Source organism: Drosophila serrata, unplaced genomic scaffold (assembly GCF_035046125.1).
Source record: "Drosophila serrata isolate PLE 108 unplaced genomic scaffold, ASM3504612v1 contig_17, whole genome shotgun sequence".
Classification (NCBI taxonomy): domain Eukaryota; kingdom Metazoa; phylum Arthropoda; class Insecta; order Diptera; family Drosophilidae; genus Drosophila; species Drosophila serrata.
Window position 1 is genome coordinate 462,865 of NW_028256915.1, and position 20,990 is coordinate 483,854.

The 20,990-nt window shown below is 42.2% G+C and overlaps 3 protein-coding genes across 9 annotated transcripts in view; 1 reads left to right on the forward strand and 2 right to left on the reverse strand.

The window, feature by feature from the left end:
- Positions 1–20,990, reverse strand: part of Ten-m (teneurin transmembrane protein Ten-m) — a 350,373-nt gene that overhangs the window by 105,710 nt on the left and 223,673 nt on the right. The window contains exon 1 of one of the 7 annotated variants that reach the window (XM_020960731.2): positions 9,639–11,137. The exons of 5 other annotated variants lie outside the window; for them this stretch is intronic. The gene's annotated coding sequence lies outside the window, so the exon portion shown is untranslated. Of the gene's footprint in view, positions 1–9,638; positions 11,138–20,990 lie in introns of those variants that run through there. One more of the 7 variants, XM_086828713.1, reaches the window with a different exon arrangement.
- The window catches only part of LOC147645106 (uncharacterized), a 36,460-nt gene continuing 25,020 nt past the window's right edge, over positions 9,551–20,990 (reverse strand). Inside the window, exons 2-4 of the mRNA XM_086828907.1 lie at positions 9,945–10,074; positions 9,639–9,799; positions 9,551–9,570 (exon numbers count right to left, since the gene is read on the reverse strand). Of these exons, the coding sequence (XP_086685033.1) occupies positions 9,551–9,570; positions 9,639–9,799; positions 9,945–10,074 (311 nt within the window). The remainder of the gene's footprint in view (positions 9,571–9,638; positions 9,800–9,944; positions 10,075–20,990) is intronic.
- The window catches only part of LOC110190330 (putative phosphatidate phosphatase), a 67,418-nt gene continuing 66,120 nt past the window's right edge, over positions 19,693–20,990 (forward strand). The window contains exon 1 of the mRNA XM_086828732.1: positions 19,693–19,894. The gene's annotated coding sequence lies outside the window, so the exon portion shown is untranslated. The remainder of the gene's footprint in view (positions 19,895–20,990) is intronic.

A 20,990-nucleotide genomic window follows, 5' to 3' on the forward strand; every position in this document is an offset into this window, starting at 1 on the left:
CCACACACACACATGTTATATAAAAGGAGATGGGATGGGTTTTTGCCAACTGTCAAGGATAAAAGTTATTATGTCCCCCACTTATTGATGACCGAACCGAACCGAACCGAAAATGAAATGAAAACAATCAAATGACAACTGTCGGGCATGGAAGGAAAGAAAGAATTCCATCTCAGCTGGAAAACTTTACCCCGCAGCGGAGCCAAGTGCATGAAAATAGTTGGCGAAAAGTTTTCCCAACAGTCGAGTCACAGGCGAGGCGGCAGGAAGCGACAAAAGAGTTAGAGTAAATCATTGTGGGGAAAATCCAGCTGGCGGAAAGGCAGCACAAGTTTCTTGGCTCCAGAGGCTGGGGAAATCTTTTGTGTTCCTCCCATTCCCTGCACACACACCCACTGCGGAGTTCTGGGTTCTGGGTTCTGGTGCAGCAGCCACCTGACAAAGCTGCCATTGTCTAACTCCGAGCTCCAAGCTCCGAGGCCCCGGCATCAGCCTTGGCACACATCAGCCTTGGGCACAATGCAGATTTTCACTTTTAGAGCAGAGAGTGGGTAGAATTTAATTATTTCCCTATTCCTACATTTATTTCGCATTCATATCTGCAGTGTGCCTCTTGCACTTTCACTTTTTTATCCGGAAAATCTAAGCCCACTTAGTCACTTACCACGAAAAGTGTGTAAAATCTCATTAAATCGTCAGTTACTCACCTGCAAGAGAAGGAGAAACAGATTTATTAGCAAACATTTCCAATAGTAGACAAAGCTCCCCTGGCAAATCACAAACAAATTGCCTGGAGCCTCCTCCTCCTCCACTTTCCACACGAAATGAGGAATTCCAAGACGTTCTCCCCACGGACATAATCCCAAACATTATTTCCACGAAATTAAAAAATTTACGCTTACACAATTAATCTTGGCAGCCAAGCAAGCGATGATGATGGTAAGGACGGGGAGGGTCAGAAAGAAGGAAAGAAAATTCCTAGGAAAATGCACGAGACACAAGATGCTCGAGCGAGAAAGGAGAGTGCGGCACGTAGCGAGCGCTAATCAAATAAAAAACATTCAACATTTACACATTGATAGCCGCACGAAAGAGACGGAGTGCCGCTGCGAGAGTGAGAGAGAGAGGGTCCGAGACCTGTTTCGGCCACTATTATATTGCTTTACAACACCCGCATGTTGCGATGGTCGGCCAGAAAGAAGTCCTTTCATTAGGCTCGCCACGAGGGTGGGCGCAGGACATACGATATGGACAGGAGAGTGCGTTAAAAAAAAAGAGAAAGAAAAAAACATAATGCGAGGGTACAAGATCCTGTCCCGTAACCTGACGCCTCGTCCTGCCGCTCCCGGCTGCTTCGGGCATTGTAAGTCGATATCCTGAAAATGTGCTAAAAATGTGCGGTCGTTGGCCGTCGCCCCGCTCTACCCGCAAATGTATCTGAGCTGGTGCGTATCCGAGCTGCGTGTATCTGCCTCTCCATGCAGGCAGGCAGGCGCCTGCCTTCTAATGCATGACTCGAAAAGATACTTTGCTTCGGCCCGTCTTGTCTTTTATTTCGGCTGCATAAAAATTGTCATCGCAACTATCATAAAATTTCCATTAGCGTGGAGTATCCAAGAGATTCATGCGCCGCGGGACGATTATGCTGCCACGAAATACGGAAAATACGAAATACGAAATGAGAAATACTCATTTCCCATCAAATAAACACAGACGGAGCTACAGGGACTCTGAGTCTTCTCAATTACGGTTAGTCGGTGGTCTTATCTAGCTCTGGATCGGGGCTGTTTGATGAATCCAGTGCCTTTCCTTTTCCTTCCCTCCTTCCCGGAGCACCCCGCCCCGCCCCTAGGCATTCCCACGTAAATTATTTTTCGCATCGAAACTACTTCAAGTGCTTCAAGTCGAGCCATAAACGAGGAGCAGAGGACGGAGGACGGAGGACGGAGGCACCGAGATACTATATCCTGCTCGGTACAGCTGCGACATTTTCCCTACTTTGTATCTTTCCATCTTTGTATCTCTCGCCTATTTCGCTGCCTATTTGTTTTGGTCTCCAATGTATCTTAAATTTTATTTTATTGTTTTCCTTCCTTTCGCTATGCCCTGCTCTTCTTGTTGTTGGGTTTTCCTCATTCGGTCGCGCTGCGGCATAAAATGAAAATCATTTTCCGAGATTTACTTCGCGCTCATCCTCTTTTGCCTGGCGTTTTTGGTTTTGTTTTGGTTTTCCCCGTCTCATTCCGTGTGATAAGGCAAACGTTGTTTTGCTATTTTTATCGCCTTTGCTCCTAATGACGAAACGTCCTGGAGACTGCTTGGTCCTGCCAAAAATTTTATTACTGTTTGCCTTTTTAGTGGACCGACAGATGTCTCCAGTTCCCTCAGTTCCCTTATCTCTTATCTCTGTTTCCTAATTTCGGGGCTGTAAGCCGCTTTAAGGTGCCAGATTTTGGGGCATTAAAAGACTGCTTTCCTCTTCGTTTCCATTCCACTGGATTTACTCATCTTATTCGTTATATATTCCTTTGCATATACACACACACACACACACACACTCCTAATGCGAATGCATTACAGTATACTGAAAGTGTATTTATATCGGTCAAAAGTTCCTATAGAGCCGCGTGATTCTGTGGGGTGCCATTGAGCACTTCCGTTTCGCTGATAAACGAAATCTTTCAGCGAGCCTCTGGCTTTCTGAGCCGGGCCATTCAAGTGGCACACATAATGGTCAAAGTATTAATAGAGTCTGAGATATTTTATTAGCGATAGCGACAGCTGCCCCCGGGGGCGATGACTGAAATGCGACGACAAGTGCATCGCTGTTCGGACGACTGATGGATCGCCAGAGATCCAGAGATCGTCCAGGCCTGTCTCAGAGCCCCGAACCCGAGGTCATCGCAAACCCCATTAAAGAGCAGCAACAAAATTTGTCATTACGCTTAGTTTTTACAGCTTCTGGAAAACCCAGAAGCACGATTTTATGACGCGTCTAGGGACCCTGGGGCAACCCTTTGTGCAACTCTGGCAAATGCAATTAAGAAGCAGCCGCAGAACCAAAACGGACGGGAGCGGAACTGGAAAAAATATGTAAAGTGCTCGTAAAGATTGGGGGATTGGGGGACGCGGGGACTCTGAATTTGCATTCAGTTGTGAAACATTCTATAAAAAATAATAAATTTAATGTTCGACAATAAAAAGCCAGCGAGAAGTACAGAAAAGCATTCGCATATTTTTTATGACTTTTGCGTGAATATTCCTTCGACGCGAGTGGGTGGAGACAGGACTCTCTTTTTTTCTTCCTTTCTCCCTACATCAGCAATTGTGCAGCAATTACTGTAAACAACAATCACCAAGTCGGGGCCAGGACGTGCCACATGAGCGAGCACCGAGACAATGTGGGATTTCAACAATTTGTATGCTACAAAACCGGTCATAAAATAGAGCCGAACTCCAGCTACCTAAAAGATGATGATGACGCAGAGTCGGGACAGGCAAGCTGTTACCATCTATGGAGAGTTTACCTTAAACTAAGGTGCATCTTATTATTACATTTGGAATTTCTTGAACATTTAAGTAAGGCAATTAGGAACCTAATTTATACATATTATTATTCTGATTTTTAATTTCTGTATTTCCTCTGTCAATTTATACTTCTCAGATACCGAAGAACATAGTTTATAGAGAATATACCTTGAACTAAGAAGTACGGAGTTATGCATCTTATTATTACATTGTTATTGGAATTACTCGGTCATTTGAGCAAGGCAATTGGAAACCTAATAAATACATATTATTAATCTGATTCTTAATTTCTGTATTCTCTGTCAATTTATACTAGATACCTAAGAACATAGTTTATGAAGAATTTACCTTAAACTAAGGAGCAAGGAGTTATGCATTTTATTATTAAATTGTTATTAGAACAACTCGGTCTTTTAAGCAAGGTAATTGGGAGCCTAATTAATATATATGATTCTGATTCTTAATATCTATATATCAATCCATAGCTCTCAGATACCTAAGAACATAGTTTGTATAACCTAACCAATATTCTAAACTCTGTCTCAATATCTTTGTCTTGGGATCGAAGCCTTCTGGCTATAAGCCGCTTGTTGTCAGGGAAGGAAATCGAATTATAATATGAACGGGTGAGTTCTTTTTCATTTCAAATGAGGCATGTCGGAGATGGAAAAAGGGGAATGCTCTCGCTCGCTTCCCAAAACTAATCCCGAAATGACAAAACGGGGCAGCTGATGCAGCTGATGCGGCAGCATGGGCACGTAGTGCGTGCGAGTGAGAGGCAGGGAGGAGGATTGGGATTTTCAGCCTGTTGAAGCGGGCTCGCAGCAGGTACTCCGCCGCCGGGACTGGTTCTGGCCAGGTCGGGTCAACTGAACACCTAACAAATTTCGAGACCTGACTGCTCGCCCGCCGGCCTGCCTTTCGCTCGCTCATTTGCGGTCCGTCCTACGCGCTGCGGCATCATTATCGCCTATATCCCGTCGCCCGCTCGAGTGTGGGCTTAGGGTCTTTTGTGCGTCCTCCTCTCCCGGCTCCTTTTGTGTGTTATTTCGCAAAAATAAAGAAGAAACCAAGGGAACGAGGAGGCATTGTTGGCCTCCTGCTGTTTACATGTAATTTTCCCAGCATTCCATTGGCAGTCATTCCATCCGCTCTTCAACATCTCGCCATCTCATTCTGCTGCTCTCGACATTTTGAATTTCCCGACGCTGTCAATTTTTCTGTTCCACCTTTTCCACTCCTTTTTTATTTTCCCTCCTTTATTTTTTTGCCTTTTCGCCTGCTACAAATCGCTTTGATTTACATAATTCTGCGCACATTTCGACGCATAGTTTTTCCAGCTTCGGCTGTGGTCGCTTTTCCTGCGGTTCTAGTTGTTGTTGTTGTTACTGGGGGTGTTTGCATATTTTTTGACAGCTGTCAGGAAGTAATAAGTTGGAATTTTGCCCGGTGCCGGCGCCTAGTCTGCATCTCCTCCTGACATTGACAGTTGTGAACGGGAAGGGAAACGGGAAAGGGAACGGGAGAAATCAGAAAAAATCCTTGCAGACATTTTACAAATGCCTGCGGGGAGTCCGGATACCGGCATCCGGGAAAACCACCAACAATGGCCACGTCAACGAGCTGAATCAGATTCGAAATCGTAAAGTTTTATTCGATTGGCCCAAAAACAGGTTCTCCAAATATGACAGCTGGGCTTTGTGGTGTCATTAAGGGCCTAACGCCGGCCGAGGTCCTCGCTCAGGTTGATTTTGGGGATTAGCCGATGAGCGGCTTAGTTTGCCGGCGAGGATTAGCGAAACTGATGGGCTGCTTAGGCTGACCTATGTCAACAGGGAATCTGGAGTCCTACAGCAAGAGTTCAGTTCGGGAAAATCTAAATATGAATCTCAGGGGTTGCTCTTTTATAATGATTCATAATCACAATTTTCACAATTTCAATTTCCATCCGTTTACTATTCGGATTAAACTATTTGGTTCATATTTGTTAATTGAACTGAATTAAAACAGACAATTACAACTTATTGAATCAACAATTTTTAAATTTTATTTTAAGATTAAAAGTAAAGTTGTGAATACTTAAGAAATCAAACTTAATGCATCAATATATTGTAGAAAGTACCTATGAGGCTAGCTCAAACAATCTGCTTTCGACTAATGTGTTAAAGTGTATACATATACAAAAGCAAAATAAAATGTTATATTTAAAATATTTAATATACTCTCATCAATTTCCAATTGAATGCCACATTGGCGAGCAATCCAAGGTTCCCTTGCTCCATGTTCAACTATGTCTATGACGCACAGGAAGCCCCTTCACCCACTCGAAAGCACTCCTGTCCGTCCATTTATAATATTGTGCCCCCCTCTTGTAGCAAAAACCGAAAATAGAATAGAGAACAAGTGGGAGTGCGCCGCAAGCATAAAATTGTTGAAACATGCCCATGCCAAGATCCGAGGAAACCAAGATCCGAGATCACTTTTGGGAGCGACCGCACCCGTGTGGAGTGCACCGGGCACCAACCCAAACAATACCCAATTGCCTCGGTTATGGGGCCCAGAAGCAAGTGTTGGGCTGTTTCAAATAATTGTCCGAATGGGATTTCCATTTTGCAAAATTGTAGCCAAGACAAAAATAAACAAAGTGGCCTCATTAAAGCGGCCATAAACTAATCGAACGCGGCGTAAACAAATGATTCCGCTCCGTTCTGTTCGGTTATGTTTTTTCGCTGCTGGAAAAACTGGAAAACTCAGTGTGAGAATAAGGGAATCGGCGTGCAAACACTTCGAACAAAAATATTATAATAATATTATATAATATATATATAACTAAAATGTATAAATCGAACAAATCCTCAAGAATAACTCATTTAACAATTTAAAAAGCTTGCAAATATTTAGAAAATAAACAAATTTAAGTGTTTTTAAACCAATTTTGCCTAAAGCTATAAGATATTAATTTTCTTATTGATAAGAAAATTACTATCATTCATTTTCGGAACTATTTTCTACTATAAATTTGTTTACAATATTACCAAACAAAGTTTTTCTTATACAAATTATTTTTGAATCGGAATATTTGATTAATATATTTATGTATGTAGAATATATATTATTCCTAATATTTGTTCTAAGTGCAGCGTTTCATTCCCAATCAAAATCCAAAACCAAATCGGAATCCGATTCCGATTCCGATTCCGTGGGTGACCTTGTTGAGCTTCCATTTTCGAAATTAGTTGCGTGTTTCTCGCTCTTTTTTCGCTTTCAGCTTTTGCATTGTGATTGGGCTTGCGATTGGTTTTTGGAGGCCATCTGGACTTGGATTTGGATTGGGATTCGGATGTGGATTTGTCTGCGGACTTGGTTTGTGTTTAATAAAGCTGAGTGATTTTTTTTCTCAACCTAATTTGGCTAATTGGCGGCCGACAAATCGAGCATTGAGACATTTGAAACTTCTGTTTCTCGCCCGTTTGGAGCAGATTTTCACACATCAACACAACGCCCCCTTAGATTCGCCAACAAAGGAATTTTCCGCTGCTTTTCCAGGCCCTCATTTTTTGCTGTTTTCGGTTCTGGGTTCTGGGTTTTCTGACTTTTTGGCCATTTTATGACAGCGAGGAAAGCGGGGGAGAAGCAAAGCGTGTAAAGCGGGAAAAGCTGGTGCCTGGTGAAGTGTTGAAAATTTACGAGCTGCGCCCCTCCCCAATCACACCCCCCTTTTTGGCCCACTTTATTGAATTTCATTTCTTGCGCCAAAACAGAAAAAAGAAGAGAAAAAGAAATTCTCCCAAGTCTTCGGGTCTCAGGAATTTATTGTTTGCCAGTTACGAAATTTATTTCTTGCTGTAAATTTACAATTTTTTCGCCCTTCTCCCAGGTAGCGCACAAACCCAACACCAACAACAACAACACACACACACACGAACTTACGTACGTACACACCCAGGTCGCTCTTCTTCTTGTTCGATTTCCATTTGATTTTTATTTCGATTCAAAGCTTCAATTGTTTGGCAATTGTTTTTATAACACCACAAAAACGCTGATAGGGAGAAGAAGTCGAGGAAGACCAAGGCGAGGGCGAACGCGAAACAGAAGCAAAAGGAGAGGAGGAAGAAGCAGGAGGTGGAGGAGGAGGAGGGGGCGAGGTGGAAGGCGGTGAGAGCGCAAAGAGGAAATGCCAGAAATAAAGTTATGTAAATTCCGTTTTATGTGCGGCTCCTAGCAAGCGTATGTGTGTGTGTGTGTAAGTTCAAATGCCAAAAAGCAAAGGAGGAAATAATAAAACTGAAGCATGTCGGAGCATGTTTGTGGTTAGTGTGTGCTTGTCCTGTCGGGCAAGGGATCCCCCTGAAATGTGGGATAGGTCCTGGCAAGTAGTTAGCAAGTGAGCCGCGCTGATGGTGCTAATCACCTTGGTTGAGGATAAATTTAAAATTAATCTACAAACATACAAATATATGTACATAATTACATACTAAATGTATGTACAAAAAAAAAAAAAACAAAATCACCTCTTAACAAGGTGAGAAAAAAGTGATAACTTTAAAGATGTAATTTTTTTTAAATTACATTTTGTGACAAACAACAAAATATAATAAACTGATTTTTTAATCATTAGAACTGTTAATTAATTAGTTCGTTTCATTAATTCACACTCTGCTTTAACTACATAAATACAAACAGATGTACATATTACTTTAATTACACTTTTTCAAAACCAGAGAAAAACCGCAAAAAATTGGAATTTTGTCACGACAGATTAACATTTGGAAATAATTCCCCTTTTTTTTCGATTTACTACATACATACATATGTATGTATGTGATTTTATAAATTCCAAACATAAAAATCTTTTATAAAATTAATACCATTTCATGATAAACAACTTTTAAAATGTAAATACTAAAAACTTAAAGATATTATCCATTTTTTTAATGTTTAATATAAAACATCACCTTTAATTAAGTGTTTGTATAGCAAAATAGTGTTCAAAAAGAATAACTAAAAAATTTAATGACATTCTGTGCCAGATTTTCCGCAGTGCAGTGTGTAAGAACAGGCAATTGTAACAAAAAACCTTCAGAGGACTCGCTTTTCCTATTCCTGCCGCAGGCATTCTGGAGGGTTGGGGACACGTCTGGGATTCCCCTAATTCCAGGACTGACTGCCTGACAGAAAGAGTATCCTTTTCAACTGCGCTTTGTGCGCTGGCTATTGTTGGGCTCGCTTTATTAATCAGACAAATCGTGAAAAAACGCGCTCAGTCGGAAAAAGGGAAATTATGAAATATGAAACGAGAGCAGGCTCAATGTCGGACCCCAGCGCGGGATGTCGCCTTAATTTGTTTAATTTATGCAAAATGTTTGGCCGCAGTCGGCGATAAGCGTCGTAATTTGTTCAAACTTGTCGCAACTTGCCGGCCCTTCCTCTGCTCCAATGATTTTCATCGAGAAGCTCAGTAAAACTCGGTACAATCAGAGAAGATAACTCGAAAAAAAAACACTAAACTCCCTCCCTTTCCTTAATTTTGACAAGTACCTTTTGTTTTGATTAATTTAAATCGGTTGAGAATGTTGAGATATTACGGAATGTTTCTATTTTAATAATATTCAGTTTAAAGAAAATTGGTAAATCAATGTAAATAAAAATGTTCATATACAAAACTACCGGCTTAAAGCCACCCGTTTTATATACAGATGGAGAATATATTTATATTCACTTTGTTATATTTTAAAATATAAAACTAGGTCCTACACAATTTAAAAGGTAACGGTGCTCTTTAGTTTTCCCTTTAGTATTTTGTACCTTGACAACAATTTTAGTTTTTTGTATATATACATTGGCAAATTATATACTGACAGAGATAACTAATACACTAACAAAACTCTACCTCAAACGTGATTAAGGTATCTAATTAAGGATATAATTAAGTTCCTGGCTCACACAAAACTTTCCGAGTGAAACTGTTTATGAATTCTATAGTTACTAAACTAAAGGGGGTTTCAAAGTGACATGTGCATGGTTAAGAAGCCTTAAAGTTCCCTAAAATGCTGGATATTGAACCATAATAATCAACCCAAATTGGAGCCCAATTCCGAACTTTGACTCACCTTGTCTTCCGTGTGTCCGCTGCGCCGTATTGCTGGCCGTGTCCGGCGGACGGTGCGGCAGGTGCTGGTACTCGTAGTCGTAGTGCGACGACTGGGCGGCGGCGGCCTGCAGGTTCTGCAGGTTCTGCTGGCTGAGCTGGCCCTGGTGCTGCAGTGTCTGACTGGCCGTGGTCGGCCGCGGGGGCCGAGGGCCGACCGCTCATGGGCAGCGTCCGTCCTTGCGCCTGCTGGGGGTGGGCCAGGGCGTGGGCGTGGGCGTGGGGGAGACCGCCGCCCGCGTCGCGGCAGTCGAGCGTGGACTCATACTCGTAGGGATTCATGGCGGTCGCCTCCAGGGGACATTCGTCGTCGTCGGTGTCCGTGCCGCCGTCGTATATGTTGTCCGTGTGGCGGTACGCGTGGTGGGCGTGCTGCTTGGAGAACTTAATCTTGGCGGCTTTTGCGGGCCGGGCCGTTCAGCCAGACAGCCGGACAGCGACGGAGGAGGAGGAGAAGAAGAAGTAGAAGAAGGAGGAGGAGGAGAAGAGGGGGAGCGAAGCCAAAGACGGACTTTACACTGCACTACGCACAGCACTTCACTTGGCCATTTCTCGGCGGTTAATCAGGGTTACGCTTGCAATCACAATCACAATTGGGGGATTTAATATGTATTATTTATATTCTCGGGGACCACTCTGCTCACCCGGAATCTGGGGGGGACACGAGGGAAACACACAAAACACGACAGGGAGACGCGACGGAACGGATCACGATCGACCACAAACAGAATTTGGCAAAATCCCTGACAGCCAAACTTTATCCCCCGATATTTTCGTTTTTTTGGTACAAATGAGCCGATATATTCACATTGCTCGGACTCTGGCGCGGATCGAACAAACACTAGCGACCGACGCGGCTGAATATTTTCCTTTGGAAAATCCCGAAGTTTTTTCCAGTTACGACTTTTCCGTTTTTCCGCGACGGAGCGGCACAACCGCCTTCGTTGAATGAATTTTTCGAAAAAAAACTGGCCGATTTAGGTTCGAACTACGGAGTCGTTACTCTGCTCAAAATTGAACGAGGCAGCGAATCCACTATCTCCATCTCTCTTTCTCGCACTCGGAGTGTTATTCTCGTTTCTCAGCTAGTCTCTCCCGATTTGCCGTTGCTTCACTCTCTCTGGCTCTCTCACTCTCTCTATTTCGATGCTCTGAGAGCTATAAAACGGAAAATAAAAAGGAATACGCGCTCGAGAGCGTACAACTGAACGGGTTTTTTCGCGCTCTCGCCTTCGTTCAGTTCTGAGAGCGCTGAGAGCTGCAGAGCGCAAGTGTCGTGGGAGGAAGAGAGAGAGAGCAGAGAGACGCACACAAATGCATTGTCTAATTTGAGCGATTCGCTTTGCGCATGCCGCCGCTGCTTCCGTCGGCAGCGCTGCTCGGTCGCAGCATCGCCGTTGAGAGCACAAGACCGAGAGAGAACTCAACGAACTTTTTAGTTTGAAGGTTAAAAGTGCGTGTCTCTTCATCTTTCGGAGGGGAAATGCAGGGGAGAGACTTTCGGCATGTTAACAATTATGCAGCCGTGTTACGCGCTGTACTCCAGTTTCGTTCAGATTTATCTCCTAAATGCTGTTAGCTAACAGCAGCTATACAGAGGCCACAGGCTACCCAGAGCTGTTGAAATATTTCGATTTCATTAGATAATGCACAGAAAATATCTCTGCAGTATTTTATTTCACAATATAAATTAAACTGGCTTGGAGATTAAGAATGCTCTGAACTATTCCATAATATAGATTTTTTATCTTCAGAAGTTATCAAAACATAGGAGTGCACATAGAAAATAAATAAAAACAGACCTACCAATTTTAAAAAATGTGTTTCTCATTTTACGTTTTACAAAATGACTATTAAAAATCCATTCCATTTTTGCCTGCATTAAGATTTAACATTTTGTCGTATTTGTTATATTTTGAATTTCAAATTTGAAGTAGAGGTTTTTTTCTGTATGAAATGCTATCCCAAATATGAGACCTTTTCTTTGTCATTGTTTTTATATATTATGTTTAATTAAACTTGATAAATTGTTTATTATTTGTAAATTTTGGTGGGATTAAAATTTGCTTCGCTATACGGGAAATATAAATATACAGTTTTATTATCTCAAACCGCCCATAAGAGTTTAAGATCGCTTAGCTACCTTTTAGTAATTAGAAAAATTCAAACTTCTTCTGAAAGTTTGCTCGAGGGTTTTGGGTGATTGTCTTTAAATTAATAATTTCCCTATAATTTATTTATTTATTATTTTTTAAATTTGCATTTAAGCTAAATTCATCCATTAACTTACATTAATTACAGCTTTTACAGCAAATGACTATTATTTAAGTACTTGAACTTTTTCGACATCTGATTCTAAGTTTAGTTTTAATTAAAATTTTGCATTAATACTTTACTTTCTCAGATTTATAAATATTTAGAAATGCATTAAAAATAGAACTTAATATAATTTTTAAATTTTGTGTGAACTTGAATAAACACTCCTATTATTTTATGTAGCCAAAAATTAGACTGATCAGAGTTAAATTTAAAAAATATTAAAAGTATTTAAGTAAGAAATAGCAATAATAAGTGAAATTACTGAAATATGTTGTAAGACAATAATAAGAATATTTTTATACATAAAAATTATAACGCAAAGAAGCAGTTAATATCCTATTATTTCGATAAGCATTATACACAGACAGGGACTTATAACTTATGTATATAACTTATCTGCCAATAAATGAATTAATATTGGCAAGTCTATAAAATAATTTAAAAATGATTTCATTTCAAATTAAATCCAATTTTTGTAATTTTAGGATTTCCCCCAATTTCCAAAGCCGATTTTCATTTACTAATTAGGCTGTCAGGCTCACGATGAAAAAATATCCTTCGACTTCATTAGCGCCGAAAAGTTCGCCATCGCTGGCGAGGGACGGTGCAAAAGTTGCGAAATGCTGACAGTGAAGATGTCATTCGGCGGGCACCCAAACCAGAACCGCCCAGAACTGGTCCAAAAAGTGTCCGAAACAAACAGTGAACTGGCTAGGGAAGGGGTGGGAAGGGTGGTCGGGACTCATAGCCGAGAAAAGAAGCAGAAAATTGCGTTATAAGCAAAGTAAAGGACATTTCGCTAATGGCTTAACTTTTGAGCGCAGGTCGCCTCCTCCACCGAGTCCACCGATTCCAGCGATTCCAGCGATTCCACAAATTCCCTGCCATGTAGCGGAAGTTGTTGCTGAAGCTTTTTTGACAGCCTTCCCCCGGTCTGGGCAGAAGCCCAAGAAATTGTCATTTCTTTCAGGACTCTCGCAGTGTGGCAACGCCGCGTGAAGCAAATTTTTTTGAAGTCTGAAAGTATTTGCATAGGACATGGTCGGAGGCTGCGTTCTGCCAGCTCCTGTCAATGGAAAATCAATTTCCTGTTGTACGCAAAATGTTTGAGCAAGATTTCGGTATGGAGAGCAGAGCAAGGGAAAGAATCTCCTGCCTGCATTTGACACATTGCACATTATCCTGGGATTGTACAGAATCGGAAAGGGTATCAAGGACTCAGTTAGTTGTCGCCTCGATCTTAAATGGGGAAGAGGAACCAATTAATTAATTTAATAGACGAAGTCTAGAGCTTTGGCATATTGTCAATTATTTATATTTTCCATGCAGATATATTATAATTTTAATCAGAAGTTCGTAGCGCATTAATCAGCATCAACAGTCGAGAAGATCTAGACATGTCCGTCTGTCTTTTTCATATCTATACACCGTTTTTACGTTTCGGAGCTACTCTGTGTACATATTTTTAACGATTTCTCGATTATATCATAACATATAGCTTTAATAGGAACGTTTACTAAAGATTTAAGCTGATGATGATTGCTTTTATATACAAATTTATTAAGGTTTCTCCTTATCATGTGACAAGTGCTATAATTGTAAGTGTAAAATTGCTAGAAGAATAAATTAATAAAATTAAAATCAAATCCATAAATCGATTTAAGTGCAACCTTAAGGATTTTCGAAGCTAGCTTCCATTATTGTTATTTTAAGTACCATAAATACTTTAATAACTTAATTGCATAAAATGAAAATTTAAACAAAATTAAATACATAGATAAATAAAAAAGGCATAAAATATATTTTGAAGAATGCACTATGCACTATGCACTATATACTAATATACTTTAGTACCAAAACATGTTTTCATAAAAATAATAAATTTGAAAAGTATAAAAATCAATCCCTCTTTAGTAAATATATCCCGAAATAATCCTATATATTGTTATTTCATAAAATAACTAGTAGGTATTGACATTAACATTCTTTGAATATAATTTGGGAAGTCACAGTTAAAAATTGTTCATTGTATGATATCATTTTGTCAATTTATATGGTGTAGAATTGTAATTAGCAACAGTAGGATTGATGTGCTTATATAGTATATAGCCAAATATATATAGATTCTCTCTTGATAAAGACTGCGTGAGTTTAATGCAGCTTAAGGTCCTTTAAGGGACTTCCCAGGCCGAATTGGTATCGAATTTCTATTCCGGCCACTGGACTTCCTCCGTTTGTTGAAATTTTTAGCTTCAATTTTTGCAATTACCCCCTTCCTCCATTATCTCGCTGTGGGTCATTTGGTGTATCCTGTTTAAGGACCAGCAGCTGCACAATGCCTTGCACTGGAAGCTTCAATCAGGAAATTTGATCGCCACTTAAAAGCAGCAGCTCCAAAAAAGAAAAAAAAAAAACAAAAAAGTAAAAATTGCCAGTAAATGCGAAGCGGAGGGGCAACAACAAGTGGCAAGTGGCAAGGTTGTTGCTGTTGCAGCACAACTCTTGACCTGAAAATCGTCAACTTTGAACCCTCGAACGGCATTTCCAGCCTCAATTTACACAGTGCAGGGCGAGGGCGAGGACGAGGGCTGTCCCACATATCGCCCGATTATACATGCGTATATACTCCGGTATATATCGGCTATATGTATGTGCAACATCGATCGGAGTGCACGCAAGAATGCCCGACTCGACTTTGTGTCGGAGTAAAAGCTGAACAGGACCCGCGGATGGCGGAGGACAGCGCCAATGACTGGCAGCACTTTGTGTCCTGGCCCACAAACAGCCACGCCCTCGGCCATCAGAAGTGAGTGGTAAGTGGTTGGGGTGGGCGGTAAATAAATTTACCCGAGATATTGAATTACGCGTTTTAAATTAAAAATATTTTTTCGCGATTGCATTAAACGAAAGGCGAACTAATTAAAGGCGATTTCTCGTCCTTTCATCTCTCCCTGTTTCCATAATTTCATCTCTTACTCCGTCTCGTCCTGTTCCTTGCATTGCCAATGCAATTTGCAGTCTTAAAAGGAGGTTGGTAAGGCCTTACAGAGTTGAACCAACTGTTATATGTCCAATTTAGCCAAGAAGATTGTTAACTTGAGTTCATATTATCACAATCATGATGATAATCCTCAGCCACTGCCCAATAACTCTCGGGAAGCATCTGCTTCCCATGAGCATCTTGTCCCAGGTCGCCTCACAGTTTTCGGGAAGCCACTTCCAGCCCTAGGCCAATGTCGATGTCTGATCGAATGGGTTACGATCCGAGATGTAAGCACTTTACCACTTGGCACTCTAATTTCCCCTTCTCCCAAAGGATGTCCCTCGACACCTCCTGCGCCAGACAATGCGGGCGGTCGTGGCAGGAGTCACAGAGTCGTCCACAAGCCAAAACAAACAATGCATCAATCAATAAAGATTTCCGCACCTAATAAGCCGCAGACAAGCGGCAAGGCAGCATCTGGGCACCAGGGGTTTCCGGAACCATCATTGACGCCGTTCCCCAATTAAAGGCCAATAGTTGCCTTCTCCCCGCCACCCGAAAGGTGTTAATCGAATTACGACCTCGGCATCGACTTTAACTTCGGGCCTCCCCCCCTAGAAACTGCATAGCTGCAGGCTCAATGGAGCACGCACGCGGGACAAGACGGAATAGCCAGAGGCAGGAGAGGAACTGGAGTTGGGGCAACATCAGCTGCCTCAGTCCATGCCCAATGTCGTTGTTGGCATTTCCATATTTTCAAATTTGAATTTTCTATTCCAACGCTGTTGCCATCGTCCTCGACTCTCGATGTCGGTTGGAGCGGTTGGAGCGGGACACTCACTGAAGAGCAGCAGACATCGTTTATCAGGCAACACTTTGGACCCCTTCACCGGGGCCCCTTGTGCCGCAGCTCGTAAAGAAAATTACACACATGTGTGGCTTTTCCTCCGGAGTTGAGGAGCTGAGGAAAAGAGGAGCAAGGAGCAAGGAGCCGGAGGCAGCGGTACTGTCGCTCCGTTTGCCTCGCTGCGTAAAATTTGAAAACACGTTAATGTCTGGCTGCATTTGAGCAATTTTGTGGTGCGCTCAGTTTTGGCAAAAGATCTCGTCGTGGATGCCTCAGTAGAGGGAGGTTGAGGGAGAATTTTCTGGAAAATGAGCAATTAAGTTCTACCAAGCCAACCCTATTAGGGAGACCTAAGCATGGCTATTTCAGAGACCCAAAAAACAATGATTTATATACAGAGATGTTCTATAGCCTAAGTTTAAGCGTTAAGAATCTATATTTCGAAATATGTATGTGAATAACCCCCAAAGATTTAACCATATATCTTCAGAAATATTACATATAAAGAAATATAAAACTCTTTGAGATAAAGCAATACCAAAGAGCAAATATAGAGTTATTTTTAGTATACGAGTTCAGTTCTTATTATATTACATTGTAAACTTTTATTGATCATAAGGCACAATGTGCACTAAAATGTTAACTTTTTTAAAGTTTTTCGATTCGAACTGTATCTTTAGATCGACTCCATTGAGACCCACCGCGAGGCAGTCGTCAACATTGCAATTACGAAACAATTTCGACAGCATGCTGCACCAATTGGAGGATTGAAAACGGAACAGAGCCTTGCTCCTGGCTGTCAACAACAAAAGATGGCATTCAAAAAGTGGAAATGTTTTGGGCGTAGAATTATGCAGAGGAGGACCCGGTTCAATGCCAGAGCTGCGACTTTCCACGGACGGAAGGATGGAAGAAAGGCCCTCTTACACGTCTTCAACACCTTTCGGGAACTCACGCTTCATTTGCATGTAGCCATGACTTGGCGGTGGCACGACACATGGAGCGGAGACCACAGACCACCGGAGAAGAGTAGAGAGCTCCCTTTGGGTGAGTGACAACCGCAGAGTAAGACCGCATATATCAGAAATAATAATAACCAGCAATGCAGGGCGTCGGGCGCCAAACCAAAACTCAATTGACTGCCTCCTGCCTCCGCTCCTCCTCCTTCAGCGACTGTGGATGCGGATGCGAATGTGGATGCGGTTGGGCTGGGAGTGGAAGTGGATGCGGGGGCGTCTACACAATCGAATCATGGCAAATATTTCCAAATGCGAGATGTGTGGAGAGTGCTAACGACGCAGCTGCATATTTTGTCAACTCTGAATGAAGGGGCAAAGGACGTGGCAGGCGGAGTGCTAACGAATGTGTCTGCAACGATGGCGATGGCTGTCAGTGGCACAAAGGTGATAAGCAATTGGCGGGGATTCGGGAAGGGTTTCCTCTGCACCGCGCGGCACTTGACTCCTGATAATTGCCGGTAAAGGTGAGGCGGTTTCGCAATCAGCAGACAAACCGAGACTAATCAAGAGCTCAGTCCTGGAAGTGGATAGATACATAGATAGATTCGTCCTGGCCAGATTCGTCAGTGTTTAGTTTTGTTTACTAATTATAATTTAATTTGTTTGTTCCGCGCCACTGAAAATTCAATTTTCACTTTCCACCCCAAGCCACCGGAGATGGTGCTGTTTGTCATTCGACTTTTCTATTAGCATAAGTCGGGGAAAAGTTGAGTTCTCTTTGTGCGAGCAAATATTTATGCAAATCCAGGAGGAGAACTCTGGAGCGTCCCGCGACATCTCATGCATCTGAAGTATATCAAGTCATCTCCGACCTCCCCCCCACGTTGTGGCAAGACAAATGACCAGCCGCGATCATCAGTGAGTTCATCAGTGGCAGCCGAAAGCGTTTGTTGATTACCCGCAGCCTTGCCACACTTTTTCGTGCCACACCGAAAGTGAAAAGGCAGGGGCGAGTGCACTGCAACTGCACGTTATTTGCATTCGCCGGGGGATCTGTTACACTCCAAGGGCGTTTTTCACGCTTTTCCACTTTTCCGTGGTATAAGAGAGAGATGAAAGTGTAAGGCAGCCGTCGCTGATGGCCAAAGGAGCAAGAGCAACTGCTGCTGGTTCCCCATCAGGCCACCGGCATTAAGACCACACCTGGCCCGGCGACTTTCCTGCTTCCCTGCTGTACCTGTCCGTCCTTCCGGGAAAATACGGAAAAAGGGGATAAAAATGGAATAGAATTGCAGATTCATTTCACTCAACGGGTGAAATAGTTGCCAAGAATGGGGGATGGCATAACCTTTTAGCTGGTTTATGTTTGCCTTAGCGAAAAGGAAAAAGGTCAAAGGCCAAATCAGTTGCCCGGCTCCCAATTCCCAAGGCGACCGCAGATTGGAAAGGAGCAGGAAAACCCATTCGGAAATCATCTAAGCAGCAGCTTATTAACCCCAGCAAGCTCTAGATGAGGAAATCGGAACGCACCTCACCGGTAAGCTGGGGAAAACCCCAGTGAAACCTCGTGCACTTCTCTCCTCCATTATTCCGTGCAATCCAGCAATCCGCTTAAATCAATTAAAATTTGATTTTAACGCAAATATACCGTAAATGTAAACTGCAAAAAGAGCCCAAACGATGCTATGGCGCCTAATTAAATATTTATTAAAATTGTTTCAGGGCTCTGACATGGCATCATCATCAAATTGCATTATTTTCACAAACTCTTGACTCAATTGCCACGCCCTTTTCTGCCACATTAACCCATAAATGTATAAATAACGCAGAGATCTTAACAAAAAACTAAATATAGCAATAATAATTATGTTGAAATTTGTGTTAAATTAAATGCTAAAGTATTTTAGGGAATATTACGTGTTGGTGGAAAGATTAAAGCAAAGTTAGATGTTATTCATCGATGATTCACTATATCCTTGATAACTGTTACAACTCGCTTTCCATATCCAAGAGTATTATTTGCTTCGCAGTGGAGTATTAAGATTCTCTGCCTGTTGTTGGTTTCCTTTTCATAGGAAATTCGATTTGTCTTTACTCGAGATTTTTCTCAACTCAACTGAATGTCTTCCCTCCTCTCCCCAAGATGCTTTCTGTAGCTGTAGCTCTTGCCCTCGGCAAGCTACTTTATCAGCTCGTCCTCCCCCACATTCCATAGTCTCGCACTTTCCGCTTTCTCTGGCGGATTCCTTACGAATCCCCCCCCCCCCATCCTCCGCCAGGACTCGCTTGTGTTCCTGTCGCTTTTGGCTGACTGTGTCCTCTGTATCTTTGTCTTGACGCCTTGCCTAGCGGCAAAGTTTGTCGCGTCTTCGAGTCCTGCAAACAGCGTCCCTCCTTACATCCTTACGTCCTGCGCTCTGCCAGGATCCTGTTGGCTGATGGCTCCCGGCTCACAATAAACCACTTTACAGCTACTAGTTTTATTTGCAGCAGCTTCGTTCGTATTTTTCGCAAGCGAAATTGAATTAAAATTTACATTTTTAATCATTTTTTCACAGCGTGACTTTAATTCCCATCCATCTTTTTTTGTATTTTTTGTATTCATCTTGTTTCCCTGTTTGAAGTGCAGTGCAATTCATTTGTCACAAAGTCCGTCTCTGTCTCATTCGCTTTTAATTAGTGTGAAAAGCGCAAATTATTTCCCACTGCCACCCACAGGGGGGGGGGGCTACCAAGTCGCTAATTGGCTTACAGCGAATGATGAGTATTATATATATTTATAATTATTATCGCCCTGCTTATGATTGACTTTTCTTCGCACCTCTGCGTTCGCACAGTTTTCCAGCCTGATGCAATGTCCCTTAAAATTTACACCGAACCTTGCACCAAGCTGTGGCACTTGGCTTTCAGTGTTCTCAAAGCTGGTGAGCTTGTTGTGTCTCGTGGTATCCGTTGCTCTGGAGAGGATTGAAGGACTCAGGGACTCGGATTCGGATTCGGATTCGGATTCGGAGTGAGCATATAATGCAATGCCAAAAGTGTTGCCTCGGAATTTGTAGAATTTTCCATTATTCATCTTGCCACACGCACATTTGCGATTAAATATTTAAGTGAGATTTCAATTATATTGTTAATTCATCATCATCCCTCCTTTCCCTTCTTTGGCCTTCATCGAATTGCGACTAAACTTGGCAATTTGGAGCGGAAAAGCTTTGCCAAATTCTCGGGAGAATGTTTGCATTGTTTGTTGTTAATATTGTCGCATTACACACACTCACACAAGCACACTCTGAGACACAGCCGAGGTTAGTTAATAAACTTAACGTTGATGAGCCCAGGCGGTGGACAGAGGGGTAGAAGTGCAAATTGGCCATCAATCGGGACTGAGGCAAAGGGCCAGGACGAAAGTAGGCCTCGGCACTGCGGAACTGCTCAACTGAGGGACTGACAAACTGGCAAACTGGGAAACTGACAAACTGACAGATGGATGCTGGCCCCGTTTGCATTGTTGCCGTGGCTGGGTTCGGGCGGCATCGCTCGTGAACGCAAATTAAATGCAAATTCAATTAATTTGAAGCAAACAATTTGCTTAAATTAATTAATTGAATGTGAATCTAAAGTGCTTCCAATTTAACGCTGAAGAGCCCGGCCGATGGTGGGTTGTGCGGGAGGGATGGGGCCAAAAGGGTCTCTCTGTCTGTGTGTGTGTGCGGCATTTATTGAAATTATTGGACGAACGGACAAAAGGGACGAAGGGGCGAGACTAGGGCGCTGCGGTGAGCCACAAACTTTGGCAACGTGGCGTATGCGTAATTCTGCATTTGCTTTGCGTTTCGGGCCGGGCATCGTGCATTAAGCAAACTGTTCACTTCAAAATCAACTCGAAAATAAACAGCAGCAGCCAAAATGCAAATACAGCGATGCGCATTAGTGTGTGTGGCTGTGTGTGTGTGTAGAAATCGGAGATGACAACGTGAGTCAATCAAGTTTTTTTGTGAAAATGTATAAAATGAGAAAAGTGTGGTCTAGTGGGGTTTACTTAATATATATAATACACAGCATAAATTACCGAGGGAAAACTTTTTCTTTCAAAAAATATCAGAGCAGTTTTTCGCTTTTACCACAAAATATCCATAAGTCACCTTCTCAATAGAAAAATGTAATGTTAGAACTAATAAAAAATAATAAATTGTTTTCCGATTTCCT